Here is a 22026-nt window from a genome sequence, read left to right on the forward strand (position 1 = left end):
CTAGGGGTTTTGTTTGTGTACGTATTTACCCATGGCTAGTATTCTTGAACATGCTATGAAGCAGTTACTCTTCTGGCTAATAGACGTGATGCTTCATTTAAAGCTTTTCATTTGAACTGTGTTTCATGATGATTTCAGGAATGACAATGTTCTTTTTTTTTCTCGTTCTTTTCAAACCCCTGTTTATATGTGTGTATTTTTTTCCTCTGCCTAGACCTGGTTAACCATTTCTGTGAACAGGTCCTCAATTTTTTACTTTGTCCCTACTTTCCTGTCGTAGCCCCATCTTCCCCTGGTGTCGACTCCGTACCCTTACAGCGCACAGGCAGTCAACACGGCTCACAGAACGCAACAGCGACCTTCCAGAGGGCCAGCTATGCAGCCGGCCCAGCCGCCAATTACGCAGACCCCTACCGACAGCTGCAGTATTGTCCTTCTGTTGAATCACCATACAGCAAATCTGGACCAGCCATCCCACCTGAGGGAACCTTGGCTAGGTCACCTTCAATTGATAGCATTCAGAAAGATCCCAGGTGGGTAAAACCTTACTTCTATCTACAGCTGTATGAAGTCATAAAGAGGTTTGCAGTGACAACCGGTTTCATATTTTACAAGTGTGTTGTGTTGTTTTATTTAATCAGATAAACCAACCGGTCGCTTGAGGTTCTTGCTTTGACTGCTGTTTGGTTAGCACTTTTGCAACAGAGTTGCTTCTTTAACAACAAAAATCGGGAAAGTGTTTTGGTGCTCCTCTGTGAAATCTTCTGTGAAAATACTTTTTTACAAACACATTGCATGCATTTGATCTAATAATTAAAGGAGATTGTATTACTATTTTTGGATTATTTTAATGATTACCCATTAACAAAGAAAATTACTGTTTGGGTGTCTGTAAAGATGAATAGTTTTGTAAAAAAAAAAAAAGCTACCAGTTCAGCTGGAGTAAAGAGAGTGAGAATGTTTCTATTATCATAGGGACATTTAATTCAGTGTATAAATGTTTGAGCTGGGATTACCGAAGTATGTGCAAAAGACCCTTATTCAAAAAGAATGTGACTGATTTACTTCCATTGGCAGGTGGTGTGACTTTCATGGTTTTTATGCAGAACAAATCTTCAAAAGCTCAACATGCAGGGGTAAAAACACACACAAAAAGCTTCATTCACTATTAAAAAAAAACCCCAGGTGCATTCAAAGTTTTAAACTTTGATGGCAAATTCTGTAGACTAGTAGCTTGTGTTTCTACTTGGAATCTGAAAAAGTTGGGTTTCATACCTTATGATAAAATTTCACCTCTGTTTGCTCTTGATGTCTCTCATGTTCAGTTTGTGAATGGATCGGTGTTTAACAGTTCAGACGCATAATTATTAGCCGTGTTTCGGGATTCAGTTGAACGTGGGTAGAATGGAACTGTAGGTGGAGTAAGGGTGCACATGCAAGCCAGTCCCCAGCACCCTATGTTTCTCTTCTGAATTTTGCATGGTTAGTGCAAAGGTCTGAAGGTGATTTTTTTAAGCACATTCAATTGAGCACACTTAGAAACCTCCGAGTTTGAGGTGGAGTTTTCATGTATGCCCCTGCCCTGTCCTCATGTCCATGTGAATGCCTGAACACAGTTATGGGCTCAGTATTGTTTAAAATGCATTTTTTGCATGCAGGAGAAATCTTCTTGACAATTAACAGCTTGCCTGTATTGTTAGAAAATTGTAAACTGCCTTGTGCATAGTAATATAGTAATTAAAAGTGAAAAATAAAAATATTTTGGACACTAGAGAGAGAATAATACAGTGGTACCTCGCAAGACGAATGCCTTGCAAGACGAAAAACGTGCAAGACGAAAGAGTTTTCCATTTTTTGAGTCGTTCCGCAAGACGAATTTCCCTATGGGCTTGCTTCGCAAGACGAAACGTCTTGCGAGTTCTTGTGAGTTTGTTTCCTTTTTCTTAAAGCCGCTAAGCCGTTAATAGCCGCTAAGCTGTTAATAGCTGCTAAGCTGCTAATAGCTGTGCTTCGCAAGACGAAAAAACCGCAAGATGAAGAGACTCACGGAACGGATTAATTTCGTCTTGCGAGGCACCACTGTATTAGCAGCCAAGGATAAAGAGAACTGTCAAGTTACAATGCACATTCCTATTTCCGTCCAACATTGTCTTAGGCCATTGTTATATAAAAAAAGGTCAGTGCCTCTGTACTATTTTCCTTGTTTTATTTTACAGTGTTCCTTGATATTTTGCATATTTCTCTTAATTTTTGCATAGATCTTCCTTTCCTTGGAACTTTTTTATGTTGTGCATAAAACTCTTTCCATAAAGAACGACTTCTTGTAAGTAATAATACAGTGTGCTAAAGTTTATGAAGCTTAATTTGCACACCTGCGCAGATACACATGACCTTTTGAAAAAAGGTTGCGGCTAACACATATTTGTAACACCACTTTGAAAGATCCTTGTTCTATTTTGTGCTTTGGCAAAGTTTTACCTACATTAACAGCTAAGAGAGGTTTGGCCTTAATTCAGATAGTTCTTGTCTCTTCTCTTATTTTAAAGGCTGGTTCATTTGTTGACGTGAAACCCTTACGCGATCACTTTATAGTTTTGTGAAGTATTTGTGTGACCAACGCTTCATGTATAATATTCAGTCCTTGCTGTGTTCTGTTTTGTTACGTCTCTAAGGGGAAAGGAGATAAATATCCTATATTCTCTACGGACCATTAATGCTTACATTTTTATTCCACCACTTCATTATTTTTCATAGGAAAAATGGAATTCATTATGATAAGCAGCAATTAACACCTTTATTGCCATGAAAGTGACGTGAGATTAAAATATGGAGCGAAAGGCTATGCTTTTTAAGATAAACCGAGATGTTCCTAGGGAGCCCTTAAAATATATCTGTTTTATGTTCTTTTGGGTTTATAGGGAAATAATATGGGAGATCATTATGAGGTCAACTAGAACATAAACTGTAGCGTGTCTCCTACTTGCTTAATTTTAAAACAGTATGATAGGAGGATTCAGGTAGACATAAATAATGGCGAAACAGGTCGTTGTGGGAAGAGGTGGTTTTCCTCTGTGGCTTTTGGGTTGCTCCTACTTTTCTGCTCTCGCCCATCATGTCCTTCAGAGACTGACAGATTTGGCAGAACAAGGCTGCACCAGCCTTAAAATAGCCTTTTTGCAATTAACAGCTATTCGCTGCATCTTTCTTTCTTCCCCCAGGGTAGATATTTCTTAGGCTGTCACTTGTTCTTAATGCTGTAGAGTCTGCACAGCTTTACAGGCACCTATCAGTACTTATCCAGTCACTGAATGCTAGAAGGAATTTGGCACCGTATTCCTACCGCTTGTGCCAGGGCAACAGCTCAACAACATGTAATATCCTGTTTTGCCCCATTGCATTGAAGCAGCAGTTGTGTATCCCAGCCAAAACACTTATTTGGTGGCATAATTATGGAGGAAGGCTGGGAGGGAAAACAAACCAATTTAAATATATAGCTGTGAAAACAACAGTAGAGTTTCCAGACAACTTGTCGAATTCTCTCCTATGTATATTCCCTCCTTCAATTCTGCTACGTGTATCTTTTGGCTAGATCATACTTACATGGGGAGTAGCAGACATTGCTAAAAATCAAGGTGGATTTGATGTAAATCAAATCGATTTAAATCAGTAGTCAGTAAGACTTGATTTAAATCACTAGTTAGTAAGACTTGATGTATTTTAACAGAAAAACTCATTCTTGCTGGTATCATCTTAATATTTACAACTAGATGAAGGTTTCATTTTTGGAATAATAAATTTTCAGAGTAGTTTTTGCAGTTATATCAAAAATTACTGATTTGGTTATACTATTAGAAATACATAGATGGATAATTATGAAATTATTGTGAGGTTTAATAAGTTAACTGTTTATATTTGGACAACTTTTCTGCTATACTTTATTGGAAGGAGAAAAATAATCATTTCCTTAATAACAATTTATAAACAATTTATTTAACTAAAGCAATAACATTATAGCATATGTATCCATGATTGTTCACTGATGTGGTTAAACTTAAAAGAAGAAAAAACTTAGACTGAGTTTTAGCACACATGGAAAACCTAAAACAAATCCTTATTTTCTGATGAATAGCCTTTGGACTAAAATGTAAAGAAATATTTTCCCTCCAAAAGCATTTTATTGTATTTTAAAAATCCAATTTAAATTTTAAAAAATCCAATTCAATTTTTTAAAAAAATCTGATTTATTTATTTATAAAAAATCAATTATTTTTATCCACCCTGCTAAAAATATAAAAGCATACCACAAGAAATAATTTGAATCCATTAGGAGCAGGAGAACAGCTAGGGAGGTGGTTGAACCGTTGAATGACAAGGGAGTCAAATATGTGCTGAAGGAGAATAAGGAGATAAAAAAGGTGAGTGAATTATTTGGCTCTGACTTCACAGTGGAAGATAGAGGACAAACCCCTGTTTCTAAACTAACTTTCGTGGGAACTCAGGCAAAAGCATTGACAGAAAATGATGTTATAGGCTTTATAGGTAAACTGACAAAACACCATGTCTTAAGTGGCAGCTGCCTGAGAGTTTTTAATCTAAAACTGCTCATCTTGTTACAAAAGTTTGTAACTTGCCCGTAAGATCGGCTTGTGTACCTGAAGAATGGGAAGTGGCCAGTGTAAAACCAGTTTTTTTTAAAGGGAGCTTGGAAATTACAGGTCAACTACCTTAATATATTTTATGGGGAAATGGGTGGAATATATTGTTAAAGATAAAACTGTATATAAAAGAACAAGACTCGCTGAATGAGTCTTCTTTGAGGGTAAGCCCTGTCTCACTAACATATTAGAGTTATTCAAGAATACTGACAAGCATATGGATTAGGCGTGATTCAGTTGGTATTATCTATGTAGACTTTCAAAAAGCATTTGACAAAGCACTTCACCAAAGACTCCCAAGGAAGCTTAGCAGTTGTGAAATTAGAGGATAGGTACTAGTATAGATCTGTAACTGGTTAAGAAATAAGAAGAAAGTAGGAAAAAATAGCTTCTTAAACAATTTAGGCCCATTAAACACAGTAAAACATTTTGTTTTTTGTAAGCATGCATAGAATTGTGATGTGCATTTTATGATGATGATGAAGAAGAAGAGGAGGAGGAGTTTGGACTTGATATCCCGCCTTTTACTCCCTTAAGGAGTCTCAAAGCGGCTGACTATCTCCCTTCCCCCACAACAGACACTTTGTGAGGTGAGTGAGGCTGAGAGACTTCAGAGAAGTGTGACTAGCCCAAGGTCACCCAGCAGCTGCATGTGGAGGAGCGGAGATGCGAACCCGGTTCCCCAGATTACGAGTCCACCGCTCTTAACCACTGCACCACGCTGGCTCTCTTAGTACCTCCCTTTTTATTTCCTAGCACTTGGTTTCAGATTCAGCCATGCAATTCCGTTGTCCTCTGGCATCAAAAAAGATCACATGAGCCAATAATCTGTTAACAAGGGATATAATGAAACAGTAACATCACATAGTTGCACATAAAACGTATCACCCAATGACAGAGATAATAATTTACAAAGGTGCTAACAATGAGTTCTAGAGAGTTTTAAACCTGTAAGTGTAGCACTGGTGGGCTCATTAGTAACAACAACAGTGTCATTCTTTTATAACGAAATCATAATTTTAAATATTAACAATATGCAGAATTTGTGATAGCATTCAAAATATGTCACAAGTTGGGATGCCAGAAAATTAAATTTGACGATTTAAGAAGCGCTTCCGGGTGAACTTCTTCACAGATGAAAATCACAATAAATAAGCAGGAAATGCCTAATGTGCAAATTAGGAGACATTTTTCCATCTTCTGTAAAAGAGAATGTGCATTGCCTGCCATACTCTATAGTCTAAATTCGGCTTGTGCAGTAACCAATTTATGATGATTTAATCTTAATCAGTGTTGTCTTTGCAAAGCCAATATAGGAAAACCAGAGCTCCCAATATAACGACTTTCCTGAAAGTAATTTAGAAAATAATATGCTAGAAAGATACATTTAAGAAGCCAGGTACACTAATCAAAAAGTAACATTGTGAGTAGGTGTTCACCTTCCATGTGATAAGAATCACTTTGAGGGAACGACCTCTCTCCCATGTGACCTTCCTCATGTTGAAGAAGTTAACTTCTCTACTCATGTAGGCTCTAGGGCTGGGCGATATCTGGTTTTCAACATCGTGATATGTCACCATCTAAGCATCATGATATATCACAATGTCTGGAATAAGGAAATAACTATGTAGAGGTGAACATTGTAGGGCTGGGTGATACCTGGTTTTCAGCATCATGACATATCACCAGTTAAGCATCACGATATACTGATATAACACAATATCTGAAATAAGAATGGTGCTATGTAGAGGCATTAGATGACTTCACAGTTTTCCACACATTGTGATTTTTGCATAGCGCGCACACACAGAAACATCGTAAATATATTTCCAAGTCAAAAATTATGACACCGAAATCACAATATGGACTTCAAGCTGGTTTTGGATGATAAATCGCCCAGCCTTAGTAGGCTCTCTGTGCAGGCCCTGAGAGTGCAGAGTTCTGAATCATCTGAAGAACTTACATGAGTAAAACAGGCTCCCCACTGCACAAGTTACCCCGCCAAAGCATGGAAGGTAATGGGAACACGGCAGAAGGAGAGTGGCCTGCTGTCCTCCTCAACATGATTCAGATTGCACAGTGGGGGGGCTGAGAGTGAGCGCCTGTCTAAAGCATCTGTGTTAAACAGATACAGTCATACCTCAGGTTGAATGCGCTTCTAGTTGAGCGCGTTCGAGTTGCGCTCCGTGGCAACCCGGAAGTAACAGAGTGCGTTACTTCTGGGTTTCGCCGCATGCGCAGATGCTCAAAATGATGTCACGCGTATGTGCAGAAGCGGCGAAAAGCGACGCGCGCAGAAGTGCCATCGCTAGATACGTTTGCTTCTGGATGTGAACGGGGCTCCGGAACGGATCCCATTCGTATCCAGAGGTACCACTGTACTGATTGCTGAAGCAGCTGGCAAACCATAGCAGGGAAAGCAAAGACTTTGGAGTTGAAGGGACCTGGGTACAACTGTGCATGTTGGAGGAAATTTCTGCCCCAGTTAACGTAAGTGAAACGCCCATTGCATATGTTGAGTGTATCTGAAATTACACTGACGTCTTGCAAAAGTGGTAGGCAAGGAAGGCAAAATAACACACATATTTTTGAATTGACTGTTAATGTTGTCTTAGAACAATTATGTACAAAAATATTTTTTGCAGAAAAATGAATATAGTTTGCACTGATTAGTTATATTTTTCAATCAAATGCAGTGCTATGAATCCCCCCCCTTGCCAGAAGATTTCATTAGGATTTTCTGTAGGATCTACCGTATTTTTCGTCCTATAGGGCGCACTGGCCCATAGGACGCACCTCGGGGGTTTTTTTTTGGGGGGGGATGAATTAAAAAAATATATTTCTACCTCCCAGCCGCGGCTGCTGCCCCAAGCCTTGCGCACAACCGCCTGAAGCACGGGGAGCCCTCCGGAGGGCTCCCCGTGCTTCGGGCTGCAGGCTGCCGCCCCAAGCCTCGCGCGCCCAGCGGGACCTCCTGCCAGGCGCGCGAGGCTTGCGGACACCCACCCGAAGCACGGGGCACCCTCCGGAGGGCTCCCCGTGCTTCGGGCGGCAGGCTGCTGCCCGCAAGCCTTGTGAGCCCACGGGAACTCCCGCTGGGCTTGCAAGGCTTGCGGATAGCTTCCTGAAGCCTGGAGAGTGAGAGGGGTCGGTGCGCACCGACCCCTCTCGCTCTCCAGGCTTCAGCAAAAGCCTGCATTCGCCCCATAGGACGCACACACATTTCCCCTTCATTTTTGGAGGGGGAAAAGTGTGTCCTAGGGGGCGAAAAATACGGTAAATTTTGGGGTCATAGCTTTGAACTCTTTTCTAAAGCCTATAGAAAGAATCCTGTAACTTCTGAAGGTTCTCCTTCCCTTAAGCCTGAACTTTCTCAGAGGTACTACGGTGAACAGATCAGTTACTTCCTTAAGTCCTCAGTTGTAGTGGCATTACTTTATTTGCTGAGCCTTTTGATTTCTTGTTCGCAGCCTGCTTTCTTTAGACTCTAAAGATCCAAACCCAATGCTTAAGCAAACTCGCTCTTCCTTTGTATCGGCTTAACGCTGGGTTCCTGCTTCAAAGGCTGGTTGTTGGCTACGTTGGGAGCTGCACAAAGCAAGCTTTGGCTGAGCCCCCACCCTTTTAGACAAGCCTTGCCTTTCCCTGCATATCAGCCTGGTACTTTCTCTAAAGGAGGCTCCCCACCTCTCCTTTATAGCAACCATTATGCCCTTTGGATGACCAAAACCTAAAAAGAGTAAATCTGGTCTGAATTTTTGAGGGGAACGCAGAAATCTGTTTAGTGCGGGGAATATGTGGTAAGTAGCAGCTGTGATTTATTGCTATTTTTATTTTAAAAACACACATTTGTGCACCATTTCATTGTAGGCTACTTTCTTAGATTGAACCCTCTGACCCTATAAAGCAAACGTTGTGCTGTCCTTGGAAGTCTACTGAATAGTCTACTGAATTTAATCATGGAAAGTCTTCTCCTGTAGTGTTCATTGAATAGTCTTATCACTCCCCAAATAGCATATGGGCATAAGCAGCCTCTTCCAACACTGCTGATCTAGACACAGACACACTTCCTTAACTGCTTTATGACACTTCTTTGAGTCCTGTTGAAGTCTCTGGATACCTCTTTTGATGCTTATGGAAATTCACATTCGCTTCCAGGATTACCTGTTAGTAGCACTTCATTACTTCTTGATTGGGACAAATGATATTCAGGGAATGATGGAATCAGGGAAGATTGGGTGGAGTGCTTGCACAAGCTGGAGGGCACTGAAGGCTGCTCTGGGGAGGAGGTTTGGGAAGGCCCTGTTGCATGAGAGGACCTCTTCTCATGGCAACTATCAGCCCATTACAGGGCCACTGCAGTTATTAAAGTTATGTGACCTTTTCTTCATATTACCAATGAGTTAATTTCTAATCTAAACGTGTGTTTAGACTGGAGTGTATTGACTTGTCTAATTGCAGCATCATATCACAATGGAACATGAAATCATGCCAGCATTACATTAATATCACTAACAGCATTGCTGACAGATCCATATGTTTGGACTGCGCTGTAAAAAATACTGGTCTACATCAAAGTTTTTGCAAGCTACACTGCGTCCATATAACTTGCTCACCTCCCTCCTCCTCCTGGTTTGCCACTTGTCCATTAACAATTAAAGTTAGATGCCATATCATCCAATTAATAGTTTTTTTTCCTGGGGAGAGGGAATGCCTGTTAAGCTGTTTCAAATCTATAGTGCAGATAGCAGACTTGGCAGCTTCAGCTATTTTTATCTGTTTCTGTATATTTGCATTAGGAGAAAATAGCACTATAACTAGCTGCCTGGCTAACTGTACTGCTGCTTCCCCCCCTTTTTTTGCAAAGTCTTTTAAATTCATTTTATGAGGTATATAAAGCTGAGAGAATGGTTAATGGCAGATGAAAATTTAAAAATGAAAACCAAAACTATAAATAGGCGTGTAGAATGAGTATAGGTGCACATGGGTTAAAATAACAAAAGTCCCAAGTAAAGAATATTAGCGTTATCTGATTATCAAGTATAGTTCCAGATGTTCAAGGCTTGTTGTGACAAGAGTTGCCTTGAAAATGGCGGTATAGGTGGTTTGTATAGGTCAGTGTTCCCCAACCTTGGGCCTCCAGCTGTTTTTGGACTACAACTCCCATCATCCCTCGTTAGCAAGACCAGTGGTCAAGGATGATGGGAATTGTAGTCCAAAAACAGCTGGAGGCCCAAGGTTGGGGAACACTGGTATAGGTGGTTAACTACTTCTGAGACATTGATTGCAGAAGATTCACACACACACACACACAATCCCAAAACCATTTATTTACATTCGTCTGTTCATTCATCATTAGTTTTGTACTTGGAGATATTGTCTGCTTCAAAGACATCTGAACTTTTAGACTCCAAAGATCCAAACCCAGCACTAAGTAAGCTCACTCTTCATATGCTGGGTTCCTGGTTTGCCTCCTGAATTTGTTGTAATAAAAGCACCTATTCTTCCCCTTCACGTTTGAGAGCTGGGGAAAATGCAGGACAAACCACCCATTTTCCTCTCCTTACCAGCTGGCACAAGCAGTGTTCAGGGTCCTTCAGTGTCTCTTGTAAATAGAGAACATACATTTGCCTTATCTTAGAAAGTTGATAAACCAAGGGCACAAAAGTCCACTGAATAGTACAATGCAATTTATAATGTTTTAACTTTCAAAGTGCTTTTAAATGTGTGTGTGTGTGTTTAAATTTTGTCCTCACAACATATTTCAAACAATTTGTTGATCACGTTTATAGATGAAGAAAGCCACTAATAAAGACTGTGGGGCATGATGAGAGTTTGGTATCCAGTCTTCATATGTCCATTTGACATCTGTCTGTTGGTTCACAGCATAACAACAGTTCCTCACAGTAAAAACATTGGAGGAAAATGAAAATGTTTTCTTGTTTAAACTAAATTAAATAGACTTCCTTGATGCTCTAAGTCAGGCACCCCCAAACTTGGCTCTCCAGATGTTTTGGGACTACAACTCCCATCATCCCTAGCTAACAGGACCAGTGGTCAGGGATGATGGTAATTGTAGTCCCAAAACATCTGGAGGGCCGAGTTTGGGGGTGCCTGCACTAAGGGCCTTGTTTATTTTCATGTTACTTATCTGGTAGTAACCACTTTAAGACTTTTTACCGTTTTGACTTTTCATTATATATTCACCCTGCAAATTTACTAGAAAGGTATTTCAGAGTTCTAAAAAAAAGAAAAAGGTTAAATGAATACTCCCATTCACTTAGCATACTAAGTGGATAAATTTGTGGGTGCGTAAAACTCAGGTGCTGCTGTTCCTTAAATAGCCAGATGGTAGCTTTTGTAGGTCATTTGATGGGATGTTTAGGGAACTGAATATGAGCAACACACTGGGGAAAGGGTAAACCTTGTAGTTAGAAACATTTCAGAAGCATATATGCATCTGTTTCTGAGCAAATTGTAGTAGTGATGAACAATCGGACTATGGAATACAGAAACAAAAAGCTGTTTGCTATGCAGCCATTTTTAAAATTCCATCTAGGGGGTGATTTGTAGGGTCAGCCCTTTAATTGAGGTTGGGTAAGTGTTGACATATTGAGTAATAGATTCTTGCTCTTTAACTGTGTTGATGGAATCAAATAGATGAGGTTAAAAAGTCTCCTGGACTTTTTCTGTTTTTTAAATTGGGAAGGCCTTGGTGTAAATTCTCTTTCACTCAAAAAGGAAATTAAGTAAGGGGAGAAGATTTGTAGCAATTAGTTTTCCTTACTAGTGAATACCAGTAACAGTGTGCTTGGTAAGGCAGAGCTGCCTTCTCAACACTGGTGTGTTGTTTACTGCTTGTCTGAATGGGGCTGAGCAGCCGAAGGGAGTGGGCTGTTCAATCTATGCTGTTCATTTTCCTGAAGATTGCAACAGCAGCAGTAAAGGTTCTTCCTCATCTACCTGTTGTATATGTAAGGGACCCCTGACCATTAGGTCCAGTCGTGGCCGACTCTGGGTTTGCGGCGCTCATCTCGCTTTACTGGCTGAGGGAGCCGGCATACAGCTTCTAGGTTGTTGCCAGCATGACTAAGTTGCTTCTGGCAAACCAGAGCAGCGCACGGAAACGCTGTTTACCTTCCCGCAGGAGCAGTACCTATTTATCTACTTGCACTTTGACGTGCTTTCGAACTGCTATGTTGGCAGGAGCAGGGACCGAGTAACGGGAGCTCACCCCTTCGCGGGGATTCAAACCGCCGACCTTCTGATCAGCAAGCCCTAGGCTCTGTGGTTTAACCCACAGCGCCACCTGCGTCCCGTTGTATATGTACTTGAATGCAATTATGGGACTGGTGCTGAAATCTTAGGAGACCCCCTTTTTTGCCACAGATGTCAGCATTCAGCCAGCACTCTTCTATCAAGCCAACTGGGTAATGTTGAAGTTGCCTTGGTGGAATGCCCTTGGGATTCTTTGAGAGTCATATTTTATGTATTGTTCTAGAGGGTGGGGGGGGAGAGTGTCAGTTCATGTAGATGTAGGAGGGGAAGGAGATGAAAGTGATAAAAAGCCCCAAAAGTCAAGTTCCGGCCCAGTCATTGGCGCAGTTTTTTTTTTTTTAAACCAGCAGTTACCCTGTTCCCTAGATGCAAGGCTATGGGTGTCTATGACTTGCTTCTGGACAGAGATCTGTTTAAGGTTTAACTGTACAGTATATGGTTTCATTTGCTTTAAGTGTTAACATTATATAGTTGCATGATATTTTAGAATGGAATCGGTATTCAAACTGTAGTCATAAAGTGATTGAGATGGTGACATGGAAGATTTCATTTCAAGTACATCTAAACAAAGAGACAAACGTTTCACTGTAGAAGAATGTCAGTACGTTACTGAGCAAATTTCCTTACTTGTTTACTTTTTTTACCCTGCTTTTCAGACAATTGTCTCCCAAAGTGCCGCATGTCAGTAATAAAAGAGTGAGAGACAGGCCCTGCCATCAGGTTTGCAAACTAGAAAGACGAGACCCACAAGGGAAAGGGAAGGATGGGAAAAGGTCCACTAAAATTTACACCTAGCTTTAATTTGCAAGAACGTTCATTGCTTCCTAGTTTGCATTATTTAATTTGATATTAGGTGTCTTGGAAATTAAAATTACTCTCCGGCCTGTTGGAATTTTTGATTTCACCCTCTCAAACGTTTCTCAGTTTAAGCAATTGCCCTTGCCCCCAGTGCGCATGCCTTTATAACAGGCATTCTTCAAATGTTACAATTGCCCCCCTAGAGATTAACACTCTTTGAAGGTAGCACTGTTTATGTTGTAAGTGTAGCTTTCTGAATAGCCAGATGCTTCTGGCAAGGAATAATTGCCTCCAGGCAACCAGGCTGAGAAATGTCTCTCTCCAACTTGCACATATACCCCAGCCTCTTCCAGGCCGTGCAAATTAGCACAGCTGTGTGTAAGCAAGTGAACAATAAAATAGATGTGTAGGTTAGTAACTGTTGTGGAAGGAGAAAGCTCAGAGAGCCTGCTTATGACTTTCCTTGAACAACTGTCTTCTGAGGTAGGCCAGTCATGCCCAAAGACTATCCCGTGTTGTGGCTACCGTCTTCCCCTCTTAATACCTGCAGTCCCAAATGGGAGGAAATTCTGGTAGGTCAAAACAATTGCTTATAAGGGGGCTCCAAGACAGGATGTCCTGCATTTGTTGGTCAAATCCTTCTCAATTTAACAGGAAAGACACGGCTAGCTTCCAGCTGTCTCCCTCACCCTGGGGTTCAGCACAGCCTGCTCTTTTCCCCTGTGAAATCCCACCTTTTCAAACAGGTAGGATGCACCCAGAGCCAAGGAGATTACACTAATCCATATTGTTGGACATAAAGACACTTGGACCTCAACAGCTGAACTGTACAGAGTTTGATTAAGAATAAAATAAGAAAAGGAAGACGACAAACAACTGGGCAGAAGAATACTGAGAATGGGATAGCTGAAGTTTATCTTTTTCTGATCTTGCTCCTTACAAACAGGTCTCATGATTAGCACAGCATAGATGGCAGGTGAGGGACAAAAAATGTGGACTGTAGTCCATATTTAAGGGCTCAGGACACACATGGTTGTTGAATGACAGTTGCCGCTATTCAGCATATCATAGGGAATACTCTTAACAGCTTTCAATGGTGCAGGAAGATAGCCCCTTCTCAGATCCAAAAAAGTTGCATCTATCTGCAGTTTTAGAAATTAGCCAAGCGCGTTTTGCTACTGACATGGGTCCAGTTGGGACTAGGCAGAGATTTGTGGGCCGAGTACATTTCCGAGCACAATTCAAAGTGTTGGTGTTGACATTTAAAGCCCTAAACATCCTCGGCCCAGTATACCTGAAGGAGCATTTCCACCCCCATCGTTCTGCCCAGATGCTGAGGTCCAGTGCCGAGGGCCTTCTGGCGGTTCCCTCACTGTGAGAAGCAAAGCTACAGGCAGAGGGCCTTCTTGGTAGTGGCGCCCGCCCTGTGGAATGCCCTCCCATCAGAAGTCAAAGAGAATAACAACTACCTGACATTTAGAAGACATCTGAAGGCAGCCCTGTTCAGGGAAGTTTTTTAATGTGTGACATTTTAATGTATTTTTGATCTTTGTTGGAAGCCGCCCAGAGTGGCTGGGGAAGCCCAGCCAGATGGGCGGGGTACAAATAAATTATTATTATTGTTATTGTTATTGTTATTATTAGCACCAGGTTGGTGACCACAGTTTAAAAACCTCTTCCTTAGTACATAGCTAATACCATTTCCATTTCCACTGGGTGTGTTTCTCCTTCTTGCATACTGGGACAAATGAATTATTGTAAGAGCAAAGTACAGTCAAGCAATGTAGTTGAGATCATAGACTTGTAGAACTGTAGGTTTGAAAGGGACCCCGAGGGTCATCCAGTCCAATCCATTGTGGTGACCGTAACCTAGATTTAAAGTGTCCTTTGGCACCTACCTTATATATTTGAAATAAAAAAATTCCTTCCAGTAGCACCTTAAAGACCAACTAAGTTAGTTCTTGGTATGAGCTTTCGTGTGCATGCACACTTCTTCAGATACACACTTCAGATCTGAAGAAGTGTGCATGCACATGAAAGCTAATACCAAGAACTAACTTAGTTTGTCTTTAAGGTGCTACTGGAAGAAATTTTTTTATTTTGACTATGGCAGACCAACACGGCTACCTATCTGTAACTTATATATTTGAGTTTCTAACACTGGCTACCTGGTGATAAGCTTTGCCAGGATTTCTTGATCTTCCCACCAGGTATAATTTAATATTTTCCTACCAGACAGGATTTAATAAAGAAAACCTCTGGATATTAGAAGGCACGTGCCTTGTCCACTAAGTATAGCAGGGGAAGGAGACTAGATATATGTCACAGTAACTTCTTTGGAATGATTTGCAAGGGTGTTGAGTTGTACGAAATGCGATGAAGCTTTTTCGGTGCCGGGTTGCAGACTAAATACACCTGTATGAGCTGCAGCTATTCCATGCATGTCATGCTCGCAGCATAAGTTATGATCCAGCAAGCTAAAAACTACTGAGCATCTATTCTGGCCTATTAGTTACCCTGCCCCCACCTCTTTCTCCTACACTCACCCACCCCCACCTCTTTCTCCTACACTCACCCACCCCCACCCCATTCTCAAACAGGCAGCAAAAGCAGGAATATTTACTAATCTCCTTACATGGCTAATGGTCCTTCAGCTGTGAGATTCTTCTCTGGGAGTCCGCATGTTCATTCAGTCCCAGTAAACCATAGTTTGGCTTACTGTGCCATGAGAACCAAACCTGTTTTGGCTTTGGTGGAGGAGAAGGACTTCTCAAAAAGGTTAATTAATCCTGTGCAGAAAATTGTTAAAAGCAGACCTCAGCGTTTGCAGTTTTGGACTCTAGTAGTGAATTTGGGATCTAGGTTTATTGTGACTTCCCCAGGAAGTACATCTGTCAGTTGCTAAATCATTGTCACAATCAGTGCTGTTTTTCTAGAAATAGAAGCGCCGGAACTCACCATGAACACCTTCTCTGGCAATGGCGCTCACCTGAAAGGTGCCGGAGTTCCAGCGAGTTTCTACTGAACAAAAGCCCTAATCACAATAATAATCAGTTTATTTGTATGCCACTTGCCTGTAATAGTGCTCAAAGTGGCTCACAACACTTTGACCAATAGTAAAAATAGCAATTTTAAAAAAAGAACAGAACAATGATAAATAATCATAATGTCAATAAATACAGTAAAGCCATACAAAAACAGTACAAATAAGCTGTGCTTCTAGAGTTCTGTTACTTTCTTTTTCCATGTAAAATAAAAATTCCAGGTTCTGTGTAGGTGTTTTTTAAAGGAATTTTCCTCATTGCATCTATTAATTTGTATAATTTTAAGGCATGCTTTTGGTTTATACATACCACAAATGGCCCAATATTAACCAGGACCTAATCCCTCCCTACCAATACTCAGTTTTGTGTGCAATAGGCTTCAGGGATTGTCCCTTCAAAAAAGGAGACAAGCCAAGATGAAAGAATTGCAAATAAAAGGCAGGGTGGAGAATCCCATGGTGTACTTCAACATATACGCATTAAGATTACACTAGTGTTAAGTGGATTCTGTAACCTCCCCTGTGAGAAATGGGAACTATTTTTGCCCGACAGCTACAGAACTCACTACCTGTAACAAAATGTTCTTTCCAAGTTACTAACAGGGTAGCTGTTAGTTTGAAAAAGAAAAGAAAAAAAGAAAAAAGAGAGAGAGCAAGATTAAATTTAGGCAAGTACAGTATGGGTCGATACCCTTTTATTTCACTCATTTTTCTAGCTCTGCTTGCTATAGAATAGCATGGGAGAAAACATGCTTCTGAAATGTTCTGCTAGCACAGAAGGTTAATGGATGTTTTCAGAATTCAGATTGGCTTGTCACTTGAGGTGCTTGCTTCAGGTTATATAAAATCTAATGTCTCATTAACTTTGAATGTCTTGCAAAGGAAACTTGTATGTGAAAGAATAACAAGGGCCTGCCAGAAATAAAAGCGGAGATGCACAGCCTCCATTTCCAGCACACACAGCATTGAACAAAATTGCAAGACTGTTGGTGACTTCAAATATACAAATGTTTCATTGAATTCCCGCCCCGCCCCCCGACATACGGTTATTCAAAGGTTTTTTCCAAGTATTGGGCAATTTACGTTCTCAGCATAACAATGTTAAGGTGTGTGTTCCTAGAGAATTTGGCTGAAATACTCCATAGAAAAGAAACAGCCATTCCTTTCCCACTCCTGCGTACAAATTTGTATAAAGGTAAAGGTATAAGGACCCCTGACCATTAGGTCCAGTTGTGACTGACTCTGGGGTTGTGGTGCTCATCTCGCTTTATTGGCCAAGGGAACCGGTGTACAGCTTCCGGGTCATGTGGCCAGCATGACTAAGCCGCTTCTGGCGAACCAGAGCAGCACATGGAAACGCCATTTACCTTCCCGCCGGAGTGGTACCTATTTATCTACTTACACTTTGACGTGCTTTCGAATTGCTAGGTTGGCAGGAGCAGGGACCGAGCAACGGGAGCTCACCCCGTTGCGGGGATTCGAACTGCCAACCTTCTGATCAGCAAGTCCTAGGCTCTGTGGTTTAACCCACAGCGCCACCTGCGTCCCTACAAATTTGTATACATGCATGTATATTTTTTGAGATGGATGCAAGCAGGTATCTGTCTGAAGGCATCTCTAAAAGTAACATAAGTTAGCTTGCTAGCTGTGCAATGGACCATTCTCACATGAAAGAGATGTGTGTGTGTCAGGCCATTTTAACGTCCTTCACTATTTGCATTCAGCATCTAAAGCAGTGGCAATTGTGTGTTCAGACCCAGAAACCTCCCCCCTAAATAAATTCACACTTGACTCAAATTTTTGTTTGGTTTTTGGCAGAATTTAGGCCACAACTTTATTGATTACAGAAAGTGACTGGTTGCATAGGCTCTGGTTCGACTAGCTCTCTGCCATGCAGGTAGCGCTGACCCAGGGTTCCAGCATAGGTCAGCCAAGGGTGAACACCTGGATAAGCGGAAAGCCAGCAACGGGCTAACTCTGCCACCCAAATTTCCCCCTGGACTCAGGCACGGGCACAACCCCCTCTCAGGGGTTGACCAAACCATCGAGTCCCTGGATTCCTTTAACGGAATACCCTTCACTTAGGGATGGTGAGAGCGTTCTCCCATCCCTATCACCTGAACCAGAGCCTATCTGCAACCTTATAAGTTGTGACGATTTGCTACGCGGCAGGCGAAACCCAAATGGCAACAGCCAATCAGCCAAGTGGGGAAAATTTTTGCCGTGCCCGTCCCAACGACAGACGATGGTATAGCAAGGTCAAGCACAAAGCCCTAAAAGTAGGGAGAAGTGGGCGGGTGTTCCAAATGCGCGCACCAAAAGAGGAAGCTCTGGGTCACATGCATGGTCATAAATAGGTCCCTCAAACCATTTGGACTGCGTCCCATTGGCCAGATTGCACCCAGCTACGAGGGACTTACCAATCAGGTGTTGTGGCTGACCAAGCGTACCCACCCACAACACAAGGTACTGGTTTTCCAGGTCTCACCGCAATACGTGCCCTCTTTAAGGGAGGACCTGATTTATTATCCACAGTGGTTCTAGGGGATGTAGGGATCCAGTCTTTGTATCTCTACACATCTGGAAGATTGTGTTTGAACGAACTGAGCCAGGTACTGGTTGTTCACATTTTTTCAGGTAAGAATTCTGAAATGCCTGCTAAATGGCCTTCCAACCGCCTGAGCCTGTTAGTTCCCTTAGAGGTTACTGACTGAAGAGACACAAGCAGAGGCTGTCCAATGAGTAGTCCCAAGACTGAAAGCTGCACCTTTACATTCCTGATACTCCTTCAGCTTTGAAGTCCCTTTGAATTCATTTTGTTTTATAAATGTTTAAGCAAATGAAAGCTTGGAGGCTGGGATTCTGACTGTTGTTAGGCTTGCTGAGGAGATAGAAGAGCTTATTTGAGATCTTGGAGCAGTTTAAATGCTGTAGTCTTGTCACTGAACAAGCACCCACTTCATAGTCTCTTGGATAGCTGTTACCTTACCTTGTCATGTCTTGACCCTTTGAGGCTATTTAGTATGCCACCTGGCATGGGGCAAGACTCTTATGAAGGCCACTGGTACCAATTAAAGTGGAAATCAAGAGGTCTCTGGATAAGATATACAGACAAAGGCCAGTTTCCAGTTTTATATGGCAACTTCTCCAGCCTCCATCACAAATTCAGGGAAGAACACAGTACTGAAAGGCTTGTACCTCTTTGATACAGTACAGGGAATTCTTGTAATTTCTGTTAGCAAACTTCTGTTAGCAGACACATGTTTCACTCACATACGTTTGAAGGGTCTTGTGTATTATTTAAGTTCTATTCTAGCTTTTCAGACGTGCTAGTACTGTAGTTATATTGCTGCACCGCTAGGACGACAACAGAGATGTATTAAGGCATTTGGACACTGGCAATCGTACATTTTAGCAGAATTATCCGGTAGCTCGCACAGATCTCAAAATGGGGATAATGTTTACTGAATACGCACACATGATAAAAAAATATGTGTGTTTAATACTGCCATGAGATATGCACATCTTTTGTGGCAATGGGGAATAGTTTAGTAATTCTAACCAAGACTAAACTAACATATGCACACCATATGCAGAAGAAGCAAGCAAGCAAGCTCATGAGGCATAAAATGAGGAGGGGGGAGTAACTGAAGGGGTAGGTGGAAAGTTGTGGGGGGGGGTCTTGGAAGAAAGGCTCAGAGAGGCACACTGATCTGCTCTTTTTGGGCTCCCATTGCAAGTTAGGCTTCAGACATGAGCATTAAGGGATCATGGGTTTTTTTGCATTAGTTTTACTCTTGATTTCTAACTTTCCTTTCAAATGGCAGTACCTGTTGCAATATTGAACTGTGGCTTTTGAACTGATACACCAACAAGTCATGCTAATTCTTAAATGGTGGGGAATGTACCCAAATTTTGTCAACACAAGACATGGTTAAGAAGGGGCTAAAAACTGATCCCCCCCCCGGAAGCAAAAAATACAGAAATGAGTGCAGAACACCAGAAAGGCTGAATAAACTGCTATTGGAATACAGCCACAGGCTTTGTAATATTGTGGATTTATGATGGTGTGGTGATTTTAATGGTTGTGAGTTGCCCTAAGTGATGTCAGGGTGGAAATGTTCTTTTACCCAACACTTAATGTAAATAAATAAGCTTCTATTAACTGTTGGCTTGTTTTGTTTCGTACCTGATGCCTTACCCTGCCTTTCTTCCATCATGAAACTCAAGGCAGTATCTGTGGCATTCATGTTTGGTACCCAGATCCAGAGCTACATTACTTGATCAAGCAAAGATGCTGACTATATACCACTTTGAGCATCTTTTTTGATACATAACTCTGAGCTTAAGTGTAGATTTCTAAACATTGCTTCCATTACCACACCAATAATAAGTAATTCCCTAAAACATGATTGTCACATATTCCTTCTCTGCTTTTGGCAGCCGGTGTGCTGTCATTTCCCCATAACATTTCTATTAACTGTTGATTAGAGAGTCCCACTCCAATTTCTTCAGATGTTGTAACCAAATCTTGCTCAGTAATGTTGTGGAATAAGCTGTGCAACAGCTGGGAGGCTGTATTAGTAGGAACATTATATGGCCTTTTTTACATTTGATATATAAGATAAGTCAAACTTAATGCAATACTCTTTGTGTAGGCATGGTACTAGATTTTTTTCCCTTCTAGAACTGGTGTATAGACAGGGAAATTGCAAACCTCAGTGTACACTTCTCATTCCACTTGAGTGCATAAACATTTCTTTTAAAAATGAAGCATAAAAATCTTGCAACCCTATACACACCTACCTGGAAGTAAGCCCTATTGAACTCAATGGGACTTCTGTATAGGCTTGTTCTTTGGATCATATGAATTTATATTCCTTGTGATGAAAAGCATTGCTGCTTCTTATATGACCCCAGTTGTTAATTGCTTCCAGTTTCTTTGTCTCTGAGAAAATGTGAAGGCTAAGCGGAAAGAGATGTGAGAAAATTAGTCATTCTTTGATGCATTTCATGAGTATTAGTGGATTTCTTGGGGAAAGATGACTATGACAATGAATTCTATTAATTGTTCAAATTGGAATTCAAATTTCAGTGAGGCTGTTGGTTTATGGAAGAGATCTCATTACAACTTGGAGATACTGAATATGTACAAAAGTGAGACTTTATTTCTGTGCATTTATGAACATATATTTATGAAAGAATGTGAAGGGCAAATATTGCTTTTATTGAAACATGAATGAAACGTTAATAGTGGATTATTACTTGGCTGTTAGGTTGCCTGTGATCGCTTCACTCTTGACTCTGTCACAGAATCTCTGGTTGTAGTAAAGGCAGGTATGCTCCCTTGTTTTGTAAGTTATCTTTAGTAAATAAAGTTGAATATTGAATCAGTAGTTAGTGAGAAATGCCTACATTGGACTTCTATGAAGTTTGGGCAAGTAAGTATTCAGTTAGCATACACACATCAGTAATGGCAAGTATTTGCTGATTAGATTTTCAGCACTTACCATATCTTTCGCTCTATAGGACGCACCAGACCATAGGACGCACCTTGTTTTAGAGGGGGAGGAAAAAAAAAGATTCTCCCCCTCTCTGCTCAGCGCCCCTTCAGTGAAGCGGCAAGAGAAACGGAGTCCCTTACATTTCTCCTCCCGCTTGGCTGAAGGGGCGCTGCGAAGCTCTCGCTCTCTGCTGAAGCTAGGAGAGTCTTGCTCTCCTGGCTTCAGCGAAAGGCACCTGAAGCCTGCGGAGCGCAGCGAGAACTCGCACTGCTCTCCAAAGGCTTCAGACGGCTATCCCTGAAGCCTGGAGAGTGAGAGGGGTTGGTGCGCACTGACCCCTCTCGCTCTCCAGGCTTCAGCGATAGCAACGCGAAGCCTCCGGAGCGTGGAGGGAGCGCTCCCTCTGTGTTTCGGAGGCTTCGCGTTGCTATCGCTGAAGCCAAGAAGCCTGCATTCACTCCATAGGATGCACACACATTTCCCCTTAATTTTTGGAGGGGGAAAAGTGTGTCCTATGGAGCAAAAAATACGGTACATCTCTTATGGAAATATCACCAGCAAATGAAGTAACATTATCCAAATGTTTGAGGTCTTAATTTGCAGCACGGTGCTTCTTGAGCTTTAATTTCTAACTTTCTCAATATTCACTCTAATTTCCTGCGGCTAAGGTTGTCTGCTGTTGACCCAAGTTATATGAGCTGCTTCCTTATCAGTAGTAGCTACTCACTTATTGCCATAATGCTGCCGT

The 22026-nt window shown here is 41.5% G+C and overlaps 1 protein-coding gene across 7 annotated transcripts in view; it reads left to right on the forward strand.

Annotated features, from left to right (window-relative positions):
• The window catches only part of CTNND2 (catenin delta 2), a 529021-nt gene that overhangs the window by 322668 nt on the left and 184327 nt on the right, over positions 1 to 22026 (forward strand). For 4 of the 7 annotated variants that reach the window (XM_082234188.1, XM_082234191.1, XM_082234190.1 and 1 more), the window contains one exon: positions 215 to 533. In XM_082234188.1, coding sequence (XP_082090314.1) covers positions 215 to 533 — 319 coding nt within the window. The remainder of the gene's footprint in view (positions 1 to 214; positions 534 to 22026) is intronic. The other 3 variants (XM_082234189.1, XM_082234192.1, XM_082234193.1) reach the window with 1 other exon arrangement.

The sequence above is a fragment of the Podarcis vaucheri genome (assembly GCF_965113315.1).
Source record: "Podarcis vaucheri genome assembly, chromosome: 8".
Classification (NCBI taxonomy): domain Eukaryota; kingdom Metazoa; phylum Chordata; class Lepidosauria; order Squamata; family Lacertidae; genus Podarcis; species Podarcis vaucheri.